The 25054-nt window shown below is 43.9% G+C and overlaps 1 protein-coding gene across 4 annotated transcripts in view; it reads right to left on the bottom strand.

Moving 5' to 3' along the window:
• The window catches only part of LOC139536810 (lissencephaly-1 homolog B), a 47786-nt gene that overhangs the window by 13244 nt on the left and 9488 nt on the right, over nt 1-25054 (bottom strand). For all 4 annotated transcript variants that reach the window (XM_071337440.1, XM_071337441.1, XM_071337443.1 and 1 more), the window contains exons 2-5: nt 18762-18914; nt 15167-15251; nt 14949-15023; nt 8583-8789 (exon numbers count right to left, since the gene is read on the bottom strand). In XM_071337440.1, coding sequence (XP_071193541.1) covers nt 8583-8789; nt 14949-15023; nt 15167-15251; nt 18762-18793 — 399 coding nt within the window. In that variant the 5' untranslated portion in view covers nt 18794-18914. The remainder of the gene's footprint in view (nt 1-8582; nt 8790-14948; nt 15024-15166; nt 15252-18761; nt 18915-25054) is intronic.

Consider the following 25054-nt stretch of genomic DNA (forward strand, 5'->3'; position numbering starts at 1 on the left):
GACGCAATCCAAGCGTGGGCCGCGCCGGAGATGCCCAGCTCGGAGAGGGTGGAGAGGAGGATCTGATGGTTCACAGTATCAAAGGCAGCCGATAGGTCTAGAAGGATGAGAGCAGAGGAGAGAGAGTTAGCTTTAGCAGTGCGGAGCGCCTCCGTGACACAGAGAAGAGCAGTCTCAGTTGAATGACTAGTCTTGAAACCTGACTGATTTGGATCAAGAAGGTCATTCTGAGAGAGATAGCAGGAGAGCTGGCCAAGGACGGCACGTTCAAGAGTTTTGGAGAGAAAAGAAAGAAGGGATACTGGTCTGTAGTTGTTGACATCGGAGGGATCGAGTGTAGGTTTTTTCAGAAGGGGTGCAACTCTCGCTCTCTTGAAGACGGAAGGGACGTAGCCAGCGGTCAAGGATGAGTTGATGAGCGAGGTGAGGTAAGGGAGAAGGTCTCCGGAAATGGTCTGGAGAAGAGAGGAGGGGATAGGGTCAAGCGGGCAGGTTGTTGGGCGGCCGGCCGTCACAAGACGCGAGATTTCATCTGGAGAGAGAGGGGAGAAAGAGGTCAAAGCACAGGGTAGGGCAGTGTGAGCAGAACCAGCGGTGTCGTTTGACTTAGCAAACGAGGATCGGATGTCGTCGACCTTCTTTTCAAAATGGTTGACGAAGTCATCAGCAGAGAGGGTGGAGGGGGGAGGAGGGGGAGGAGGATTCAGGAGGGAGGAGAAGGTGGCAAAGAGCTTCCTAGGGTTAGAGGCAGATGCTTGGAATTTAGAGTGGTAGAAATTGGCTTTAGCAGCAGAGACAGAAGAGGAGAATGTAGAGAGGAGGGAGTGAAAGGATGCCAGGTCCGCAGGGAGGCGAGTTTTCCTCCATTTCCGCTCGGCTGCCCGGAGCCCTGTTCTGTGAGCTCGCAATGAGTCGTCGAGCCACGGAGCAGGAGGGGAGGACCGAGCCGGCCTGGAGGATAGGGGACATAGAGAGTCAAAGGATGCAGAAAGGGAGGAGAGGAGGGTTGAGGAGGCAGAATCAGGAGATAGGTTGGAGAAGGTTTGAGCAGAGGGAAGAGATGATAGGATGGAAGAGGAGAGAGTAGCGGGGGAGAGAGAGCGAAGGTTGGGACGGCGCGATACCATCCGAGTAGGGGCAGTGTGGGAAGTGTTGGATGAGAGCGAGAGGGAAAAGGATACAAGGTAGTGGTCGGAGACTTGGAGGGGAGTTGCAATGAGATTAGTGGAAGAACAGCATCTAGTAAAGATGAGGTCAAGCGTATTGCCTGCCTTGTGAGTAGGGGGGGAAGGTGAGAGGGTGAGGTCAAAAGAGGAGAGGAGTGGAAAGAAGGAGGCAGAGAGGAATGAGTCAAAGGTAGACGTGGGGAGGTTAAAGTCACCCAGAACTGTGAGAGGTGAGCCATCCTCAGGAAAGGAACTTATCAGGGCGTCAAGCTCATTGATGAACTCTCCAAGGGAACCTGGAGGGCGATAAATGATAAGGATGTTAAGCTTGAAAGGGCTGGTAACTGTGACAGCATGGAATTCAAAGGAGGCGATAGACAGATGGGTCAGGGGAGAAAGAGAGAATGTCCACTTGGGAGAGATGAGGATCCCATCCTACTTCCAAGCATACTTCCAAAGTTGTGGCAAAATGGCTTAAGGACAACGAAGTCAAGGTATTAGAGTGGACATCACAAAGCCCTGACCTCAATCCTATAGAAAATTTGTGGGGAGAACTGAAAAAGCATGTGCGAGCAAGGAGGCCTACAAACCTGACTCAGTTACACCAGCTCTCTCAGAGCTGGAGGAATGGGCCAAAATTCACCCAACTTATTGTGGGAAGCTTGTGGAAGGCTACCCGAAACGTTTGACCCAAGTTAAACAATTTAAAGGCAATGCAACAAAATAATAATTGAGTGTATGCAAACTTCTGACCCACTGGGAATGTGACTAAAGAAATAAAAGCTGAAAAATCATTCTCTCTGCTATTATTCTGACATTTCACATTCTTTAAATACAGTGGTGATCCTAACTGACCTAAAACAGGGAATTCTTACTCTGATTAAATGTCAGGAATTGTGAAAAACTGAGTTTAAATGTATTTGGCTAAGGTGTATGTAAACTTCTGACTTCAACTGTAAATGCATCCCAGGATTTACACCCATTGGTTGAGAGAGAAGGTGATAATTGCAAGAGTGAGCCCATAGGCTGAACAGCAAGCATGAGGAATGTGCATTTTTGTAAACAGGGTAAATAGGTGAATGATATTCCGCACATTGTTAATAGGAAAGAGGAGAAGAAACAAGACGCCGGTAGAATAGGAAAAAGTGAATTGTGTGATTACTGGATGAAATCAATCAAGCATTCAGCCTTCCTGGTAGAACTATCGTAAACTACAGTGCATTCGCAAAGTATTCAGACCCCTTGACTTCTTCCACATTGTTATGTTACAACCTTATTCTCAAAGTGATTAAAAATATATATATTTTCCCGCCCGCAATAAATCTACACACAATATCCCATAATGACAAAGCAAAAACAGGTTTACACACGTATTAAATGTAAAAAACAGAAATATATTTTTTTAACCAAATGTAATAAAAATAAACTGAAATTACATTTATAAGTATTCAGACCCTTTACTCAGTACATTGTTGAAGAACCTTTGGCAGCGATTACAGTCTTGGGTATGACTCTACACGCTTGGCACAACTGTATTTGGGGAGTTTCTCTCATTCTTCTCTGCAGATCCTCTCAAGCTCTGTCAGGTTGGATTAGGGAGCTTCGCTGCACAGAAATTTTCAGGTCTCTCCAGAGATGTTCAATCGGGTTCAAGTCCAAGCTCTGGCTGGGCCACTCGGACATTCAGAGACTTGTCAGAAAAGCCACTCCTGCATTCTCTTGGCTGTGTGCTTAGGATCGTTGTCCTGTTGGGATGTGAAACGTCGCCCCAGTCTGAGTCTGAGGTCGTGAGCACTCTGGAGCAGGTTGTCATTTTTCCCTTGATCCTGACTAGTCTCCCAGTCCCTGCCACTGAAAAACATCCCCAAAGCATGATGCTGCCACCACCATGATTCACCGTAGGGATGGTGCCAGGCTTCCTCCAGACGTGACGCTTGGCATTCAGGCCAAAGAGTTCAATCTGATTTCATCAGACCAGAGGATCTTGTTTCTCATGGTCTGAGTGCTTATAGGTGCCTGGCCAATCTACCATAAAAGGCCTGATTGGTGGAGTGTTGCAGAGATGGTTGTACTTCTGAAAGGTTCTCCCATCTCAACAGAGGAACTCTGGAGCTCTGTCAGAGTGACCATCAGGTTCTTGGTCACCTCCCAGACCAAGTCCATTCTCCCCCTATTGCTCAGTTCGGTCAGATGGCCAGCTCTAGGAAGAATCTTGGTGGTTCCACACTTCTTCCATTTAAGAATGATGGAGGCCACTGTGTTCTTGGGGACCTTCAATGCTGCAGAATTGTTTTGGTACCCTTCGCTAGATCTGTGCCTCGACACAATCCTGTCTCAGAGCTCTACGGACAATTCCTTCGACCTCATGGCTTTGTTTTTGCTCTGACATGCACTGTCAACTGTGGGACCTTATATAGACAGGTGTGTGCCTTTCCAAATCATGTCCAATCAATTGAATTTACCACAAATGGACTCCAATCAAGTTGTAGAAACATCTCAAGGATGATCAATGGAAACAGGATGCATCGGAGCTGAATTTTGAGTCTTAAAGCAAAGTATCTGAATACTTATGCAAATAAGGTATTTTATCAATTTGAAACATTTCTAGAAACCCGTTTCATTTTCTCATTATGGGGTATTGTGTGTAGATTGATAAGGACATTTTTTGATTGAATAATTTTTCAGAATAAGGCTGTAATGTAACAAAATGTGGAAAAAGTCAAGTGGTCTGAATAGTTTCCGAATGAGGAATAAGGAAAATGAGAGCAACAGAGCAAGAGTAGGAGAGAGAGAGAGAGGATATAGAGAAGATTAAGAGGACGAAAGCTAATGGACAGGGTGGGGCTGCTAAGAGATAATATCTAATGGGACACAGTCACTGACATACAGTATGTGTTAAAAAAAAAAAATTGTGGACCAGGGAACCGTAGGCCTACATAAGATACATAGACCTATTGAAACAACCAGCTTGGATTGCAAACAATACTACCATATAAAAGGTTCAAAGAAATACTTTGTTTCTAGGAGTGACCGAAGACAGACAAAATGAATAAAGTGAGCAAAAGAAGCATATTGTCATATAAAGTGTATAAACTCACAATCTCAATTCAATTAGACCCCCAAATAAAGTTCTGAATGTCCAAGTCCCAAACCCAACAAAAAATGAGCAAAATTCAAAATACAAAAATATAAGTAATCCAATACAAGCACAAACTAGGATCAATCTCACCGGATGGTTGAGGAAGAGGAAAATCTCGCCTGGTGGAGATTTCCTTATCAAATCAAACTTTATTTGTCACATGCGCCGAATACAACAAGTGTAGACGTTACAGTGAAATGCATACTTACAAGCCCTTAACCAACAGTGCCGTTCACGAAGAGTTAAGAAAATATTTCCCAAGTAGACTAAAATAAAAAGTAATAATAAAAAGTAACACAATAAGAATAAAAATAATGAGGCTATATACAGGAGGCACCGGTACCGAGTCAGTGTGCAGGGGTACAGGTTAGTTGAGGTAATTTGTACATGTAGGTGGTGGTAAATGCATAGATAATAAACAGCGAGTAGCAGCGGTGTACAAAAGGGAGGGGTCAATGTAAATTGACCGGTGGCGATTTTATTCACTGTTCAGCAGTCTTATGGCTTGGGGGTAGAAGCTGTTAAGGAGCCTTCTGGTCCTAGACTTGGCGCTCCGGTACCACTTGCCATGTGGTAGCAGAGAGAACAGTCTATGACTTGGGTGACTGGAGTCTCTGACAATTTTATGGGCTTTCTTCTGACACCGCCTATTATATACAGTTGAAGTCTGAAGTTTACATACACGTAGGTTGGAATCATTAAAACTTGTTTTTCAAACACTCCACAAATTTCTTGTCAACGAACTATAGTTTTGGCAAGTCGGTTAGGACATCAACTGTGTGCATGACAAGTAACAATTGTTTACAGACAGATTATTTCACTTATAATTCACTGTATCACAATTCCAGTGGGTCAGATGTTTACATAGACTAAGTTGACTGTGCCTTTAAACAGCTTGGAAAATTCCAGAAAATGATGTCATGGCCTTAGAAGCTTCTGATAGGCTAATTGACATCATTTGAGTCAATTGGAGGTGTACCTGTGGACGTATTTCAAGGCCTACCTTCAAACGCAGTGCCTCTTTGCTTGACATCATGGGAAAATCAAAATAAAATCAGCAAAAAAAAATGTAGACCTCCACAAGTATGGTTCATCTTTGGGAGCAACGCATGAAGGTACCACGTTCATCTGGGCAACCAATAGTACATAAGTATAAACACCATGGGACTACGCAGCCGGATTAATACTAGGTTTAAATGTCAGGAATTGTGAAAAACTGAGTTTAAATGTATTTGGCTAAGGTGTATGTAAACTTTCGACTTCAACTGTAGGTCCTGGATGGCAGGAAGCTTGTATATTTGGACCATGATAGTTCGTTGGTGATGTGGACACCAAGGAACTTGAAAAACTCTCGACCTGCTCCACTACAGCCCGTTGATGTGAATGGGAGCCTGTTTGTCATGCCTTTTCCTGTAGTCCACGATCAGCTCCTTTGTCTTGCTCACATTGAGGGAGAGGTTGTGATCCTGGCACCACAATACCAGTTCTCTGACCTCCCTATAGGCCGTCTCATCGTTGTTGGTGATCAGGCCTACCACTGTTGTGTCTTCAGAAAACTTAATGGTGCTGGAGTCGTGCTTGGCCACGCAGTCGTGGGTGAACAGGGAATACAGGAGGGAACTAAGTACACACCCCTGAGGGGCCCCAGTGTTAAGGATCAGCGTGGCAGTTGTGTTGTTGCCTACTCTTACCACCTGGGGGCGGCCTATCAGGAAGTCCAGGATCCAGTTGCAGAGGGAGCTGTTTAGTCCCAGAGTCCTTAGCTTAGTGATGAGCTTCGTGGGCACTATGGTGTTGAACGCTGAGCTCTAGTCAATGAACAGCATTCTTACATAGGTATTCCTTTTGTCCAGGTGAGAAAGGGCAGTGTGGAATGCGATTGAGATTGCATCATCTGTGGATCTGTTGGGGCGGTATGCGAATTGGAGTGGGTCTAAGGTGTCTGGGAGGATGCTGTTGATGTGAGCCATGACCAGTCTTTCAAAGCACGGGGCAGAAATAATTTAGGCAGGTTACCTTTGCTTCCTTGGGCACAGGGACTATGGTGGTCTGCTTGAAACATGTAGGTATTACAGACTCGGTCAAGGAGAAGGTGAAAATGTCAGTGAAGACACTTGACAGTTGGTCCACACATGCTTTGAGTACACGTCCTGGTAATCCGTCTGGCCCAGCGGCTTTTGTGAATGTTGACCTGTTTAAAGATTTTGTTCACATCGGCTACCGAGAGCATTATCACACAGTCTTCCAGAACAGCTGGTGCTCTCGTGCATGCTTCAGTGTTGCTTGCTTCGAAGCGAGCGTAAAAGGCATTTAGCTCGTCTGGTAGGCTCGCGTCACTGGGCAGCTCGTGTCTGGGTTTCCCTTTGTAGTCCGTAATAGTTTTCGACGAGCATCAGAGCCGGTGTAGTAGGATTCAATCTTAATCCTGTATTGCCGCTTTGCTTGTTTGATGTTTCGTCTGAGGGCATAGCGGGATTTCTTATAAACGTCCGGTTTAGTCTCCCGCACCTTGAAAGCGGCAGCTTTAGCCTTTAGCTCGATGCTGCCTGTATTCCATGGCTTCTGGTTGGGATATGTATGTACAGTCACTGTGGGGATGACGTCGTTGATGCACTTATTGATGAAGCCTGTGACTGAGGTGGTGTACTCCTCAATGCCATTGCATGAATCCCGGAACATACTCCAGTCTGTGCTAGCAAAACAGTCCTGTAGTGTAGCATCCGCATCATCTGATCACTTCCGTATTGAGCGAGTCACTGGTACTCCCTGCTTTAGTTTTTGCTTGTAAGCAGGAATCAGGAGGATAAAATTATGGTCAGATTGCCAAATGGAGGGCGGGGGAGAGCTTTGTATGCATCTCTGTGTGTGGAGTAAAGGTGGTCTAGGATCTTTTTTTCTCTGGTTGCACATGTGATTTGCGTGTAAAAATTTGGTAGAACTGATTTAAGTTTGACTGCATTAAAGACCCCGGCCACTAGGAGTGCCGCTTCTGGGTGAGCATTTTCTTCTTTGCTTATGGCCTTATAGAGTTGGTTGAGAGCGGTCTTAGTGCCAGCTTCGTTCTGTGGTGGTAAATAGATGGCTACAAATAATATAGATGAGAACTCTCTTGGTAGATAGTGTGGTCTACAGCTTATCATAAGGGACTCTACCTTAGGTGAGCAATACCTCAAGACTTCTTTAATATTCGACATTGCGCACCAGCTTTTATTGACAAATAGACACACACCCCCACCCCTCGTCTTACCAGTGGTAGCGTCTCTGTTCTGCCAGTGCATGGAAAATCCCGCTAGCTCTATATTGTTCGTATCGTCGTTCAGCCACGTCTCGGTGAAACATAAGATGTTACAGTTTTAATGTCCCGTTGGTAGGATAATCTTAAATCGTAGGTCATAAATTGTATTTTCCAATGATTGCACGTTAGCAAGAAAAACGAATGGCAGTGGGTGTTTACTCGCTCGCCTACGGATTCTCAGAAGACTGCCCGATCTGCGGCCCCTTTTCCTGCGTCTTTTCTTCACGCAAATGGCGGGAATCTGGGCCTGTTCCAGTGAAAGCAGGATATCCTTCTCGTCGGACTCGTTAAAGGAAAAAGTTTATTCCAGTCCGCGGTGAGTAATCGCTGTTCTGATGTCCAGAAGTTATTTTCAGTCATAAGAGACAGTAGCAGCAACGTTATGTACACAATAAGTAAAAAAAATAAGTTACACAAAACGCAAAAAAAATAACTAAATAGCACAATTGGTTGGGAGAATGTAAAACGTCAGCCATGTTCTTCGGCGCCATCTTATTCGGCGCCAGCTCAATGTTCATGGCATCCTCCAAAACGCCCAACATATAAATTATTTGTAGTGATCATTTGTGAATTGTTAAACAATTATTACATGGAATGACGAATATAGGTTCATAAAAGGTTTTTCCAAACAAATAGAACCTCAGCCAGGTATACACCAAACATTAGAAAATTCTCCTCCATTTCTAAAATAGACATGCCGTCTTAAAAGGTATAGCCCACCAAACTGACAATGGCAGCCATCTTAGATTTGACAGTGAAAATAATGCAGTCTAAACTGGCAGATACATAATACAACAGCATGAAAATGAAAATATACATAAAGTTTCACCTTGCAAGGATTTTTTAAAATCTTTAAAACCTGACATAATTATATGTCTATCACCTCATACTTGTGCCAGCATCCCAACTATGGCTCCCTGGTCCACATACACTTTTGCTGTACTTTTAAACCAAGAGCTTAGCAAATAATTGAAGCACACACCTTGATGGTGGCGTCCTCGGAGGAGGTGACCATGACGGAGAAGACAGGATGGAAGATGACCCGTGTGACGGGGGAGCGGTGGCCGCTCAGGGCGTATCTCTCTGGAGGACGGGGGATCCACTCCTTAGGGTCCCTCTTCTGTGCCACCGGACCCCCTAGAGTGATCTCCTCTTTGGCCTCATTTAGCTTCGACTCCAGCTCCATCACCTGGAGGAGAGAAGGGGTGGGATTGGGAAAGAGCGACGAGAGAGGTATAAAAAGAAGGAAGTGTTAGAAGATAAGGGGTAGAAAAGAAGACAACAAGAGAAGAGAGGAAGAGGTGATAGTTCAGTTGGTTGTTTATTATTCTCCAACAGTGTTGTTTCACGCATACTCCAGATATACAGTGCATTCAAAGTATTCAGACCCTTTCACCTTTTCCATATTTTGTTACGTTACAGCCGTATTCTAAAAAAAAATGTATACAAAAAATGTGTCTACACACAATACCCCATAATGACAAAGCAAAAACAGGTTTGTAGAAATGTTTTCAAATGTATTAAACATTTAAAACAGAAATACCTTATTTACATAAGTATTCAGACCCTTCGCTACGAGACTCGAAATTGAGCTCAGGTGCATCCTGTTTCCATTGACCATCCTTGAGTTGTTTCTACAACTTGATTGGAGTCCACCTGTGGTAAATTCAATTGATTGGACATGATTTGGAAAGGCACACACCTGTCTATATAAAGGTTGACAGTGTATGTCAGAGCAAAACCAAGCCATGAGGTAGAAAGAATTGTTCATAGAGCTCCGAGGCAGGATTGTGTCGAGGCACATACAGTGGGGAGAACAAGTATTTGATACACTGCCGATTTTGCAAGTTTTCCTACTTACAAAGCATGTAGAGGTCTGTAATTTTTATCATAGGTACACTTCAACTGTGAGAGACGGAATCTAAAACAAAAATCCAGAAAATCACATTGTATGATTTTTAAGTAAATAATTTGCATTTTATTGCATGACATAAGTATTTGATACATCAGAAAAGCAGAACTTAATATTTGGTACAGAAACCTTTGTGTGCAATTACAGAGATCATACGTTTCCTGTAGTTCTTGACCAGGTTTGCACACACTGCAGCAGGGATTTTGGCCCACTCCTCCATACAGACCTTCTCCAGATCCTTCAGGTTTCGGGGCTGTCGCTGGGCAATACGGACTTTCAGCTCCCTCCAAAGATTTTCTATTGGGTTCAGGTCTGGAGACTGGCTAGGCCACTCCAGGACCTTGAGATGCTTCTTACGGAGCCACTCCTTAGTTGCCCTGGCTGTGTGTTTCGGGTCGTTGTCATGCTGGAAGAACCAGCCACGACCCATCTTCAATGCTCTTACTGAGGGAAGGAGGTTGTTGGCCAAGATCTCGCGATACATGGCCCCATCCATCCTCCCCTCAATACGGTGCAGTCGTCCTGTCCCCTTTGCAGAAAAGCATCCCCAAAGAATGATGTTTCCACCTCCATGCTTCACGGTTGGGATGGTGTTCTTGGGGTTGTACTCATCCTTCTTCTTCCTCCAAACACGGCGAGTGGAGTTTAGACCAAAAAGCTCTATTTTTGTCTCATCAGACCACATGACCTTCTCCCATTCCTCCTCTGGATCATCCAGATGGTCATTGGCAAACTTCAGACGGGCCTGGAAATGCGCTGGCTTGAGCAGGGGGACCTTGCATGCGCTGCAGGATTTCAATCCATGACGGTGTAGTGTGTTACTAATGGTTTTCTTTGAGACTGTGGTCCCAGCTCTCTTCAGGTCATTGACCAGGTCCTGCCGTGTAGTTATGGGCTGATCCCTCACCTTTCTCATGATCATTGATGCCCCACGAGGTGAGATCTTGCATGGAGCCCCAGACCGAGGGTGGTTGACCGTCATCTTCAACTTCTTCCATTTTCTAATAATTGCGCCAACAGTTGTTGCCTTCTCACCAAGCTGCTTGCCTATTGTCCTGTAGCCCATCCCAGCCTTGTGCAGGTCTACAATTGTATCCCTGATGTCCTTACACAGCTCTCTGGTCTTGGCCATTGTGGAGAGGTTGGAGTCTGTTTGATTGAGTGTGTGGACAGGTGTCTTTTATACAGGTAACGAGTTCAAACAGGTGCAGTTAATACAGGTAATGAGTGAAGAACAGGAGGGCTTCTTAAAGAAAAACTAACAGGTCTGTGAGAGCCGGAATTCTTACTGGTTGGTAGGTGATCAAATACTTATGTCATGCAATAAAATGCAAATTAATTACTTAAAAATCATACAATGTGATTTTCTGGATTTTTGTTTTAGATTCCGTCTCTTACAGTTGAAGTGTACCTATGATAAAAATTACAGACCTCTACATGCTTTGTAAGTAGGAAAACCTGCAAAATCGGCAGTGTATCAAATACTTGTTCTCCCCACTGTATCTGGGGAAGGGTACTAAAAATGTATTGCAGCATTGAATGTCCCCAAGAACACAGTGGCCTCCATCATTCTTAAATGGAAGAAGTTTGGAACCACCAAGACTCTTTCTAGAGCTGGCTGCATGGGAGAAGGGCCTTGGTCAGGGAGGTGACCAAGAACCGATGGTCACTCTGACAGAGTTCCTCTGTGGAGAACCTTCCAGAAGGACAACCATCTCTGCAGCACTCCATAAAGTGGCCAGATGGAAGCCACCCTTCAGTAAAAGGCAGATGACAGCCCGCTTGGAGTTTGCCAAAAGGCACCTAAAGGACTCTCAGACCATGAGAAACAAGATTCTCTGGTCTGATGAAACCAAGATTGAACTCTTTGGCCTGAATGCATTGTGTCTGAATACTTATGTGAATGTGATTTAAGTTGTACATTTTTAATACAATTTGCCAATATTTCTAAAAAACTGTTTTTCTTTGTCATTATGGGGTATTGTGGGGTATGGGGTATTGTGTGTAGATTTTTAAATCAATTTTATAATAAGGCTGTAACATAAAATGTGGAAAACGTGTAGGGGTCTGAATTAGGGATGCTCGATATATCGGTAAGCATATAGGACTGGCCGATATTAACTAAAAATGCCAACATCGGCATCGGCCCGATGTGTAGTTTAACGCCAATGTGCAAAACCGATGTCAATGCTGACGTGCATACTTATATAACGTACACACTACCGTCCAAAAGTTTGGGGTCACTTAGAAATGTTCTTGTTATCCATGAAAACATACATGAAATGGGTTGCAAAATTAATAGGAAATATAGTCAAGACATTGACAAGGTTATAAATAATGATTTTTAACTGAAATTTAACTGTGTCCTTCAAACTTTGCTTTCGTCAATGAATCCTCCATTTGCAGCAAAATACAGCCTTGCAGACCTTTGGCATTCTAGTTGTTAATTTGTTGAGGTAATCTGAAGAGATTTCACCCCATGCTTCCTGAAGCACCTCCCACAAGTTGGATTGGCTTGATAGGCATTTCTTATGTACCATACGGTCAAGCTGCTCCCACAACAGCTCAATAGGGTTGAGATCCGGTGACTGTGCTGGCCACTCCATTATTGACAGAATACCAGTTGACTACCTCTTCCCTAAATAGTTCTTGCATAGTTTGGAGCTGTGCTTTGGGCCATTGTTCTGTTGTAGGAGGAAATTGGCTCCAATTAAGAGCCGTCCACAGGGTATGGCATGTTGCAAAAGGGAGTGATAGCCTTCCTTCCTTGTGTATAAGTAGTCATTGTGAATATGTTAGATTACTTGTTAGATAATTCTGTACTGTCGGAACTAGGAGCACAAGCATTTCGCTACACTCACATTAACATCTGCTAACCATGTGTATGTGATATGGTGATGATATGTGATCAATACAATTTAATTTGATACCCTGTACAAATCTCCCACTTTACCATCACCAAAGCACCCCCAGACCATCACATTGCCTCCACCATGCTTGACAGATGGCGTCAAGCACTCCTCCAGCATCTTTTCATTTTTTCTGCGTCTCACAAATGAATTTTTTTGTGATCTGAACACCTCAAACTTAGATTCGTCTGTCCATAACACTTTTTTCCAATCTTCCTCTGTCCAGTGTCTGTGTTCTTTTGCCCATTTTAATCTTTTCTTTTTATTGGCCAGTCTGGGATATGGCTTTTTCTTTGCAACTCTGCCTAGAAGGCCAGCATCCCGGAGTCGCCTCTTCACTGTTGACGTTGAGACTGGTGTTTTGCGGGTACTATTTAACGAAGCTGCCAGTTGAGTACTTGTGAGGCGTCTGTTTCTCAAACTAGACACTAATGCACTAGTCCTCTTGCTCAGTTGTGCACCGGGGCCTCCCACTCCTCTTTCTATTCTGGTCAGAGCCAGTTTGCGCTGTTCTGTGAAGGGAGTAGTACACAGCGCTGTATGAGATCTTCAGTTTCTTGGCAATTTCTCGCATGGAATAGCCTTCATTTTTCAAAACAAGAATAGAGTGACGAGTTTCAGAAGAAAGTTTTTTGTTTCTGGACATTTTGAACCTGTAATTGAACCCACAAATACTGATGCTCCAGATACTCAACTAGTCTGAAGGCCAGTTTTATTGCTTCTTTAAATCAGCACAACAGTTTTCAGCTGTGCTAACATAATTGCGAAAGGATTTTCTAATGATCAATTAGCCTTTTTAAAATTATAAACTTGGATTAGCTAACACAACGTGCCATTGGAACACAGGAGTGATGGTTGCTGATAATGGGCCTCTTTACGCCTATGTAGATATTCCATTATCTACAATAGTCGTTTACAACATTAACAATGTCTACACTGTATTTCTGATTAATTGATGTTATTTTAAAAATGGACACAAGTGACCCCAAATTTTTTGAACGGTAGTGTAGGTAGGTGACGTAATGACGCCACAAAAAATACAGCGCTACACGTGCAAGACGGCATTCCAAACCTAGCCCACAATGTCTGCAGTGTGGATCTATTTTGAAGTTTCAAAGGAAGATAAAGGCCATTTGCAACATTTGTGCTGCTATTATTTCCAGAGGGGAGAAAGTGAAATCTTTCAATGAGAAGGTGCATCACCCCCAGACGTTCAGCGACTACTTAGAAAAAAAAGTACAAAAAAAGTACAAAAAAACTAAGCGCACAATTCCAACAACTAAACAAGTTAAAGTCGAGCAGTCATTTGAAAGAGTAAGAACATTTCAGCGAGACAACTCAAAGGCGAAATCCATTAACGCCAAGATAATGGGATTCATTGCCCTTGACAATCAACTGTTCTCTGTCGTGGATGATGTTGGCTTTCGCCGACTGGTCGAGCACCTCGAGCCCCGGTACACAATACCAAGTAGGCGCTATTTTTCATATGTTACCCTACCGGAGTCACACATTATTGTTGAAAAGCACATCCATGAGCTACTTGCTGTGGGCATCACTGCTATTAGCTTCATGACTGACATTTGGACCAGCGATGTCAGCCCCATGGGCATGCGGAGTCTGACAGCACAGTGGGTCGACGAGGATTTCGTAATATGGAAAACAGTATTGCATGCTCAAGAATGTGCTGGTTCTCATACTACTGCTGCCATTTCAATGGCATTTGAGAAAATGTTTGAAACTTGGAAACATGAACACACTCCTAGCGCCATTCGAACAACTGACTCGAGAAATAAGCTCATCAACTGTGTCTGCAGCAGATGTGATACCCTCTGTCATGGCATTGAAACGCCTGCTCAACTAAACTGCCGACACAGACCGTGGGGTTATAACTTGCAAAAGTACTCTACTTGTGGCTGTGAACAAGCGATTCGGTGTCATTCTCTCTGAGCCTCTTCACTGTGTCGCCACCATGCTCGATGCTAGGTACAAGGGCCGCTACTTCAATGCAGACAAGAAAAAGGGTTTTTACGTGAAATGTTACAGACACAGCTGGACAAGATGGAAACGGACACAGTGACAGTGCGCACCGAGGAAGAGGCCACTGACAGACAGAGCTGAATCTTCACTGCTTGACATGTATGATGAAATCCTGGTTGAGAATAAACAACTGAACAAATGAACAACAAAACAGCACAGCAAGTAAATTAAAGAAATAGGTTTTGATTATGTTTTACTGGTAATGGGGACATACGTAAATGCCAACAAAATAACTTTTTGGTGTGTGTGTGTTTCAACTATTTAACTTAACTAGAATGCTTAAAAAAAGTAGCTAAACTGTTAAATATCAGTTATCGGTATGTTTTTTTGTCAAGGAAAATATCAAATATCGGTATCGACCAAAAATGTAATATCAGTGTATCCCTAGTCTGAATACTTTCCGAATGCACTGTTCACACATACAACAGTCACAGTCAACTGACATACACATCAAATACCATAACGCCACAAACGTGACGTCAACAATCACCTTCTTCTGTAATCTGATGACAGAGGTCCATTTCTTTTCCAAAAGACCAGCATACTTCTTATCTAACTCCTCATTCTGTGGAAGAGAGGGAGGGGAGACAGAAATGGAAATATGAGAGAATGACCGAGGTTTAAAATTGTTGTGAGGAAATAAAAGAATAGGTTAGTGTTGCAAATCGGGAAGGTGTGGGGTTAGTTAGTGTGTGTGTGTGCTCTTACCATATCTAATTCAGCCTCTTTCTTGAAGGTGGAGTAGGCTTCCTCATAGCCATTGGAGCGTAGGTAGTCTGCTATTGCTCGGTTTCTAACACACACAGAGAGAGAGAGAGAGAGAGAGAGAGGAAGAGAAAACAGATCTGGTAGTCCTTTCCACTCACAGCCCATCATCCCACTCACAGCCCATCATCCACGTGTTAAATGGCAGATTGTCCTTTATACGCGCCTAAATTGGAATGCAGTGGCTGTACCGACACATGCTATACATAACGTCAGGGCTCAGGTTCTCCGCTTCACGGCACAGTATACGTTTTGACTGACAGCCATTATAAAGTTGAGCAACACACGTGACAAAATGCCTCCATCCCTCTCGCTAATTGGGCTACTTTTGCACATTTGTTGTCTGAGTGAAGGAAAAATTGAGTATTGTAACACTGCTTTGATGTCACAGAAGCAAACCACACACCCTTGAGTCCAAATGTGCACTACACATTTTCATTATCAAATATTTATGACTGCCATGTTTGATCCACAGTTACAAGGATAACATGCGTGACATCCTGGGTTGTCCTGAACAGAATGAGCCCGTTTGTCATATTGTGAAGAACATCTGCTGTGGAACAAGCACTTGAAAGCACTCATGATTGCATTCTATGCGCACCAAAATTACAATCCGTTTGTCTAAAGTGCCTTCTGAAAGCCGAACACTAAAATCCGATTTTTTTAACAACCCATGTTAGATTCAAGTTACGCACACCTGACCCAGATTGGGATTTATAAAAGGAACTTTTGGGGATTGCGTAAACAACAGTAATTGTGTTGGGGTGCGGACGCAGGGCTGTATTCCAAACAAAAAAACTGCAAGTGTGCTTGCTTCAGTTCCTCAACGGCAAAGCTAGGAGAGCTAAAAGAAAGCACCTCTTTCCTTGAGTCAAAAGTGCATTGAAATGACTTAGGAACTGTGCACAGTTTGGAGGGGTGTGTGGCCACTTGGAGACACCAGCTAGACCTCTCACTCAAACCCTTGTAAAAGCGTTCTTTTAATTACTGCCATGGTCATGCATATGCTTTTTAAAGTTCTTCCATATTAGGCCAATTTCCAAGAGTGTAAGGTGCTAACACACACATAATATTGCAAGGTTTTCAGAGTCTTCATAAAAAGGTATGTAACCTACAAAAACTTTTCTGTAACGTACATTGAGTTAGTCCACCATTCCAGTTTCAACCGAGCATGTTTTATTGAGTCAGTGTTTTCTGTGATGACTTAATGCTAAATGTATCCTTGAATGACAACAGTGATATCAGCAGTTCCACCTTAAGAGAAACCTCAGTTCCACCTTAAGACAGAAAGAGACCACACCCTGTCTGTCTGGCAGAAGCTGTGCTGCAGTGAAAGTGGGTGTGTGTGCTGGAGTGTGATGTCCAGTGATATGTTTCCTCTAGGAAAACCACACCGAGAATTGAATCACAGATGGTGTGTTTATGGTTGTCATGGAAACATGGCGACACTCAGGAGAAGCAGATCGACCAACGCGACCAAAACCGCATGCGCACACACAGAGTTGTATGTCTGAGTGGCAGCCTGGTTCCATTCTCTGATGAGGGCTACATTTCCTATGAGCAGCAACAAAAAAATCTCTGACATCCTCAGCACTCCTCAAATGGCTGTTGGATAATTGTAATATGTGTGCGTGTCAGAGAGAGGGAGAGAATGGGAGTGTGAGAGTGTGTGCGCACAATTTTTTCAGAGAGAATGTGGTGTGTGTGTCACATTCACATAAGTATTCAGACCCTTTACTCAGTACTTTGTTGAAGGACCTTTGACATCGGTTACAGCCTCGAGTCTTCTTGGGTATAACGCTACAAGCTTGGTACACCTGTATTTGGAGAGTATCTCCCATTCTTCTCTGCAGATCCTCTCGGGCTCTGTCAGGTTGGATGGGGAGCGTTGCTGCACAGCTATTTTCAGGTCTCTCCAGAGATGTTCGATCGGGTTCAAGTCCGGGCTCTGGCTGGGCCACTCAAGGACATTCAGAGACTTGTCCCGAAGCCATTCCTGCGTTGTCTTGGCTGTGTGCTTAGGGTCATCCTCTCTGTTGGAAGGTGAACCTTGACCCCCAGTCTGAGGTCATGAGAAGGTTTTCATCAAGGACTTTGCTCAGTTCATCTTTCCCTCGATCCTGATCAAATGTTTTTCACTGTGTGCCTAAATTTCTTTGCGTGCGCCTACATTTTTTAACTTCGCACACCTTGCAAAAAAGGGTCAGCGTAGAGCTCTGGGATACAGATTCCTGAAAACAGCCTGCAGTTCCCTGCAGCCTGCAGTTGACATTAACCTTCATGGCTTCAAGGAGAGGGGGCTGTCATTCTCCCCTGGTTTTACAAGAAAATACATTTTAATATCATAGCATATTTAGCCCTCCGGTCAGCCCTGACAACCATATGCTATTTTCCCCACTTTAAATTAGCCTACAGGCGCGTACCAACCGAGGGTCCACAAGACCTGACACAGATCAAGGCAAAAAAACACCCCAAAAAATAATAATAATCTGAAATCAGTTTTATGATGGCGAACAGCAGACTTTTCACTGTTTTTAGCGTAGGCTACTGTTACCCCAAAACTACCAGAATATTACCCTAAAAATAAGTGTGCATTGTTTGCTGTTGTGGCCTTTTTAAGCGTCATTCTGATTGGTCAAGAGACTAAAGCAAATATTTTTGAATTTCAACTATCCGGATATCCGAAAAAAAATAATGATATTATTTAAATAGAGAAAAAAGTTCAAATGCCCATCTAAGGGTGTTTTCACACGTGTTCTCTTTCAGCTAATTTTTGTGAACTCAAACCCCCTCAAAAGAGCCCCTGAAGCAAACCGAGACCACCTCCGGTTCCCTTTTTTAGGACAATGTTAATGCAAAGCTCCCCAAGCTCGCATGTCATAATTCCCACACCACCCACTAGAGTACTGCAACACCGTTTACCCTGCCATAAACCCTCACATTGGTGCCACAAAAGAGAGAACTCAAAAAAACTCTGTTTGGTTCACGTCGGGGGCACTTTTGAGGGGTCTGGGATCCTTTGGAGTGTTCAAACTGCACTAAAAAATGAAGCAAAACGCACAAAGTTAAAAACATTGTCTGAAAGGGACCAAGTGTGAAAACATCCGAACACACACCCCAAAAAAATTCAGAGGTGGGAATTGCCAGGTACCTCACAAAATGATGTGTATACGATATGTATTGCAGTTTGATACTGAGATTTTATTGTAATCTGATGTTCCAAACATATTGCTCACTATATTCCTGCTGCAGAGAGAAAAAAAAAAAAAGAGCATGACAATTTGTTTTGAGCAGTCAAGGAAATAGGCGCGGAAAACATGTTGCCGCACTGTTTAAAAAGATTTAGAACAAACCATAAGATGAAAAATATCGCCGTTTTGGCAAATGTACAGCCAGCTATCGCTAGCTAATGCTACCTAGCATTACAAATCGATACTTTGAGTCAAAGTATCAATGTAATATCGTCCAAAATAATATTGCGATATGTAACTATCGATCCCCGCCCCCCCATATCACTAGTGTGTGTGTGTGTACTTACAGTTCGTCTCTTTGTCTCTGTGACAGCACCATGTTGGCTGTAGTGGCTGCTCTCTCCCTCTGGGGGAGGCGGGTGAGACAGGGTGAGATGGTGTAGGGGGGGTTCTCAGGTCCCTCGGTCAGTCGTTCAGACTTCAACCCTCAGAAACTATAACTGGTATTCCACAAAAGACAGAGAGAGCGAGAGAGAGGCAGCCAGAAAACACGGGGGAGAAAAAAAAAAGGTAGAGGTAGAGGGAGAGTGGAAGAGAAAGACTAAAATTTACTGGTTGTTGACGGAAAACAATTACAGATAAGAAATGAACATGGTACACAAACAATGACTGATATCTGCCATTCTGCCTAATGGCAAGGCTCACCTGCTCCTCTCAGTCTGGACTGACAGGTGTGGAACAGGTTTAGGCTAATAGTGCTATATAAACTCAGCAAAAAAAGAAACGTCCCTTTTTCAAGACCCTGTCTTTCAAAGATAATTCATAAAAATCCAAATAACTTCACAGATCTTCATTGTAAAGGGTTTAAACACTGTTTCCCATGTTTGTTCAATGAACCATAAACAATTAATGAACATGCACCTGTGGAACGGTTGTTAAGACACTAACAGACGGTAGGCAACTACGGTCACAGTTCTGAAAACTTAGGACACTAAAGAGGCCTTTCAACTGACTCTGAAAAACACCAAAAGAAAGATGCCCAGGGTCCCTGCTCATCTGCATAAACGTACATTAGGCATGAGGACTGCAGATGTGGCTAGGTCAATAAATTGCAAGAAATGTCTGTACTGTGAGACGCCCAAGACAGCGCTACAGGGAGATAGGACGGAAAGCTGATCGTCCTTGCAGTGGTAGACCACGTGTAACAAAAACCTGCACAGGATTGGTACATCCGAAAAGCTGATCGTCCTTGCAGTGGTAGACCACGTGTAACAAAAACCTGCACAGGATTGGTACATCCGAACATCACACTTGCGGGACAGGTACAGGATGGCAACAACTGCCCGAGTTACACCAGGAACACAAAATCCCTCCATCAGTGCTCAGACTGTCCGCAATAGGCTGAGAGAGGCTGGACTGAGGGCGTGTAGGCCTGTGGTAAGGCAGGTCCTCACCAGACATCACCGGCAACAACGTCGCCTATGGGCACAAACCCACCGTCGCTGAACCAGACAGGGCTGGCAAAAAGTGCTCTTCACTGAACGAGTTGCGGTTTTGTCTCACCAGGGGTGATGGTCGTATTCGCGTTTATCGTCAAAGGAATGAGCGTTACACCGAGGCCTGTACTCTGGAATGGGATCGATTTGGAGGTGGAGGGTCCGTCATGGTCTGGGGCGGTGTGTCACAGCATCATCGGACTGAGCTTGTTGTCATTGCAGGCAATCTCAACACTGTGCATTACAGGGAAGACACCCTCCTCCCTCATGTGGTACCCTTCCTGCAGGCTCATCCTGACATGACCCTCCAGCATGACAATGCCACCAGCCATACTGCTCGTTCGTGCGTGATTTCCTGCAAGATAGGAATGTCAGTGTTCTGCCATGGCCAGCAAAGAGCCCGGATCTCAATCCCATTGAGCACATCTAGGACCTGTTGGATCGGAGGGTGAGGGCTAGGGCCTATCCCCCCAAAATGTCCGGGAACTTGCAGGTGCCTTGGTGGAAGAGTGGGGTAACATCTCACAGCAAGGACTGGCAAATCTGGTGCAGTCCATGAGGAGAAGATGCACTGCAGTACTTAATGCAGCTGGTGGCCACACCAGATACTGACTGTTACTTTTGATTTTGACACCCCCTTTGTTCTGGTACACATTATTCAATTTCTGTTAGTCACATGTCTGTGGAACATGTTCAGTTTATGTCTCAGTTGTTGAATCTTATGTTCATACAAATATTTACACGTTAAGTTTGCTGAAAATAAACGCAGTTGACAGTGAGAGGATGTTTATTTCTTTGCTGAGTTTACAGTTGATGTCGGAAGTTTACATACACCTTAGCCAAATACATTTAAACTCAGTTTTTCACAATTCCTGACATTTAATCCGAGTAAAAATTCCCAGTCTTAGGTGAGTTAGGATCACCACTTTATTTTAAGAACGTGAAATGTCAGAATAATAGTAGAGAGAATGATTTATTTCAGCTTTTATATCTTTCATCACATTCCCAGTGGGTCAGAAGTTTACATACACTCAATTAGTATTTTGTAGCATTGCCTTTAAATTGTTTAACTTGGGTCAAACTTTTCGGGTAGCCTTCCACAACCTTCCCACAATAAGTTGGCTGAACGTTGGCCTATTCCTCCTGAAAGAACTAGCATAACTTAGTCAGGCTTGTAGACCTCCTTGCTTGGTTTTTTTCAATTCTGCCCACACATTTTCTACAGGCTTGAGGTCAGGGCTTTGTGATGGCCACTCCAATACCTTGACTTCGTTGTCCTTAAGCCATTTTGTCACAACCTTGGAAGTATGCTTGGTGTAATTGTCCATTTGGAAGACCCATTAGCAACCAAGCTTTAACTTCCTGACTGATGTCTTTTTCAATTCTGCCCACACATTTTCTACAGGCTTGAGGTCAGGGCTTTGTGATGGCCTCTCCAATACCTTGACTTCGTTGTCCTTAAGCCATTTTGTCACAACCTTGGAAGTATGCTTGGTGTAATTGTCCATTTGGAAGACCCATTTGCAACCAAGCTTTAACTTCCTGACTGATGTCTTGAGATGTTGCTTCAATATATCCACATTTTTCTTCCTCATGATGCTTTCTATTTTGTGAAGTGCACCAGTCCCTCCTGCAGCAAAACACCCCCACAACATGATACTGCCACCCCCGTGCTTCACGGTTGGGTTGATGTTCGTCGGCTTGCAAGCCTCCCCCTTTTTCCTCCAAACATAACGATGGTCATTATGGCCAAACAGTTCTATTTTTGTTTAATCAGACCAGAGGACATTTCTCCAAAAAGTACGATCTTTGTCCCCATGTGCAGTTGCAAACCGTAGTCTGGTTTTCTTATGGCGGTTTTGGTGCAGTGGCTTCTTCCTTGCTGAGCGGCCTTTCAGTTCTGTCGATATAGGACTCGTTTTACTGTGGATATAGATACTTTTGTACCAGTTTCCTCCAGCATCTTCACAAGGTCCTTCGCTGTTGTTCTGGGATTGATTTGCACTTTTTGCACCAAAGTACGTTCATCTCCAGGAGACAGAACGCGTCTCCTTCCTGAGCGGTATGACGGTTGCGTAGTCCCATGGTGTTTATACTTGCGTACTATTGTTTGTACAGATGAACATGGTACCATCAGGCGTTTGGAAATTGCTCCCAAGAATGAACCAGACTTGTGGACGTCGACAATTGTTTTCTGATGTCTTGGCTGATTTCTTTTGATTTTCCCATGACGTCAAGCAAAGAGGCACTGAGTTTGAAGGTAGGCCTTGAAATACATCCACAGGTACACCTCCAATTGACTCAAATGAAATCAGCTTCTAAACCAAGACATCATTTTCTGGAATATTCCAAGCTGTTTAAAGGCACAGTCAACTTAGTGTATGTAAACTTCTGTCGCACTGGAATTGTGATACAGTGAATTATAAGTGAAATAATCTGTCTGTAAACAATTGTTTGAAAAATTACTTGTGTCATGCACAAAGTAGATGTCCTAACCGACTTGCCAAAACTATAGTTTCTTAACAAGACATTTGTGGAGTGGTTGAAAAACAAGTTAATGACTCCAACCTAAGTGTATGTAAACTTCCGACTTCAACTGTACATATGAGATGAGTAATGTGGGGTATGTAAACATTATATAATGTGGCATTGTTTTTAAAGTGACTAGTGATACATTTTTTACATCCAATAATTAATTATTAAAGTGGCTAGAGATTTGAGTCTGTTGGCAGCAGCCACTCAATGTTAGTGATGGCTGTTTAACAGTCTGATGGCCTTGAGATAGAAGCTGTTTTTCAGTCTCTCTGTCCCATCTTTGATGCACCTGTACTGACCTCGCCTTCTGCATGATAGCAGGGTGAACAGGCAGTGTCTCGGGTAATTGTTGTCCTTGATGATCTTTTTGTCCGTCCTGTGACATCGGGTGGTGTAGGTGTCCTGGAGGGCAGGTAGTTTGCGTAATGCGTTGTGCAGACCTCACAACCGTGAGGCTCTCTAGAGGGTAATGGGAGGAGGAGTTGCCGTACCAGGTGGTAATACAGCCAGACAGGATGCTCTCGATTGTGCATCTGTAAAAGTTTGTGAGTGTTTTTTGTGACAAGCCAAATTTCTTCAGCCTTCTGAGGTTGAAGAGAAGGCGCTGTTCACCACACTGTCTGTGTGGGTGGACCATTTCAGTTTGTCCGTCATGTGTACGCCGAGGAACTTAAAACTTTCCACCACTACTGTACCCTCGATGTGAATAGGGGGGTGCTCCCTCTGCTGTTTCCTGAAGTCCACGATCATCTCCTTTGTTTTGTTGACGTTGAGTGTGAGGTTATTTTCCTGACACCACACTCCGAGGTCCCTCACTTCCTCCTTGTAGGCCGTCTCGTCGTTGTTGGTAATCATGCCTAACACTGTAGTGTCGTCTGCAAACTTGATGATTGAGTTGGAGGCGTGCATGGCCACGCAGTCATGGGTGAACAGGGAGTACAGGAGAGGGCTGAGAACGCACCCTTGTGGGGCCCCAGTGTTGATGATCAGCGGGGTGGAGATGTTGTTTCCTACCCTCACCACCTGGGGGCGGCCCATCAGAAAGTCCAGGACTCAGTTGGACAGGGCGAGGTCGAGACCCAGGGTCTCGAGCTTAATGACGAGTTTGGAGGGTACTATGGTGTTAAATGCAGAGCTGTAGTCAATGAACAGCATTTTTAATCATAGGTAAAGTTTGTATTGGTACGGATTCTGCAACACGGTGAGACTTTATGGCTGGAACTGCAAGTGTGTGTCCAGGATTCCTGTTAAGTAGCAGTTAGCTGCTAGCCATTGTGAAAACAGAGCAGGCTAACGCTAGCAGTGCTAGCCAACCAGTGTTTTTATCCACACCTGGGCACAAATGTAACAAAAAATTATGATTTAGTTATTATGCCCACAGCCTCTGGAATAGCCTGCCAGAGAACCTAAGGGGGGCCGAAACTGTGGACATATTTAAAACATATTTTATTTTTTACATTGGAGTATTGTGTAGATCGCTTATAAAAAAAATACAATTAAATCCATTTTAATCCCACTTTGTAACAACTCATTTTGGAAAAATCAAGGGTGGTGTGAATACTTTCTGAAGGAACTGTATCAGTATCTAATGCAGTCCAGTCACTGTTCCGTCAAACTTTCAGTTTTGCGCCAAAAGTTCATGTAGCATGCGCCACAGATCTCAAGGTAGGTCTTAGCCAGTTGGTCAGTTACTTGTCTCCTGTCCATCTCTCATTCTCTCAATCTGTGAACTACATCATACACAACAGCCAGACCGTACAGTAAGTAATACCACAGTAGACTTAGCTAGGAGACTAACTCTCCAAACCATCCAGAGAGTCACAGACACACAAGGCCCCTATAGACAACCGGGTTCTTAGAGAGGAGCTAGGGCTAGTATTACTGGACAACATTTAGGCCACACACAAAGGGATGGGCATTTGACTGTTCGTGTACTGGCCTAGGCTGACCAAATCTGAATGGCACTAGCAGTTCGCAAAGTAGCCTAAGCGGAAAATAGACAAAGAAATTATTTCAAAACTGCAGCTCGTTGGAACACATTTTACTACTTCAAATCAACCATTGGATTTAGAATTTGGGATTAAACGGTTGTCTTTTGGCAAGGAATGTAACTCGCGTCAGATACACTTCTCATTCTAAAATCATGGGCCTTAATATGGAGTTGGTCCCCTCTTTGCTGCTATAACAGCCTCAACTCTTCAGGGAAGGCGTTCCACTAGATGTTGGAACATTGCTGCGGGGACTTGCTTCCATTCAGCCACAAGAGCATTAGTAAAGTCAGGCACTGATGTTGGGAAATTAGGCCTGGCTTGCAGTCTGTGAGGTGTTCAATAGGGTTGAGGTCAGGGCTCTGTGCATGCTAGTCAAGTTCTTTCACACCGATCTTGACAAACCATTTTTGTATGGACCTTGCTTTGTGCATGGGGGCATTGTCATGCAGAAACAGGAAACGGCCTTCCCCAAACTGTTGCCACAAAGTTGGAAGCACAGCGTTAAGATTTCCCTTCACTGGAGCTAAGGTTCCTAACCCAAACCATCAAACACTGCCCCAGACCATTATTCCTCCTTCACAAAACTTCACAGTTGGGACTATGCATTGGGGCAGGTAG

Source organism: Salvelinus alpinus, chromosome 13 (assembly GCF_045679555.1).
Source record: "Salvelinus alpinus chromosome 13, SLU_Salpinus.1, whole genome shotgun sequence".
Lineage (NCBI taxonomy): Eukaryota > Metazoa > Chordata > Actinopteri > Salmoniformes > Salmonidae > Salvelinus > Salvelinus alpinus.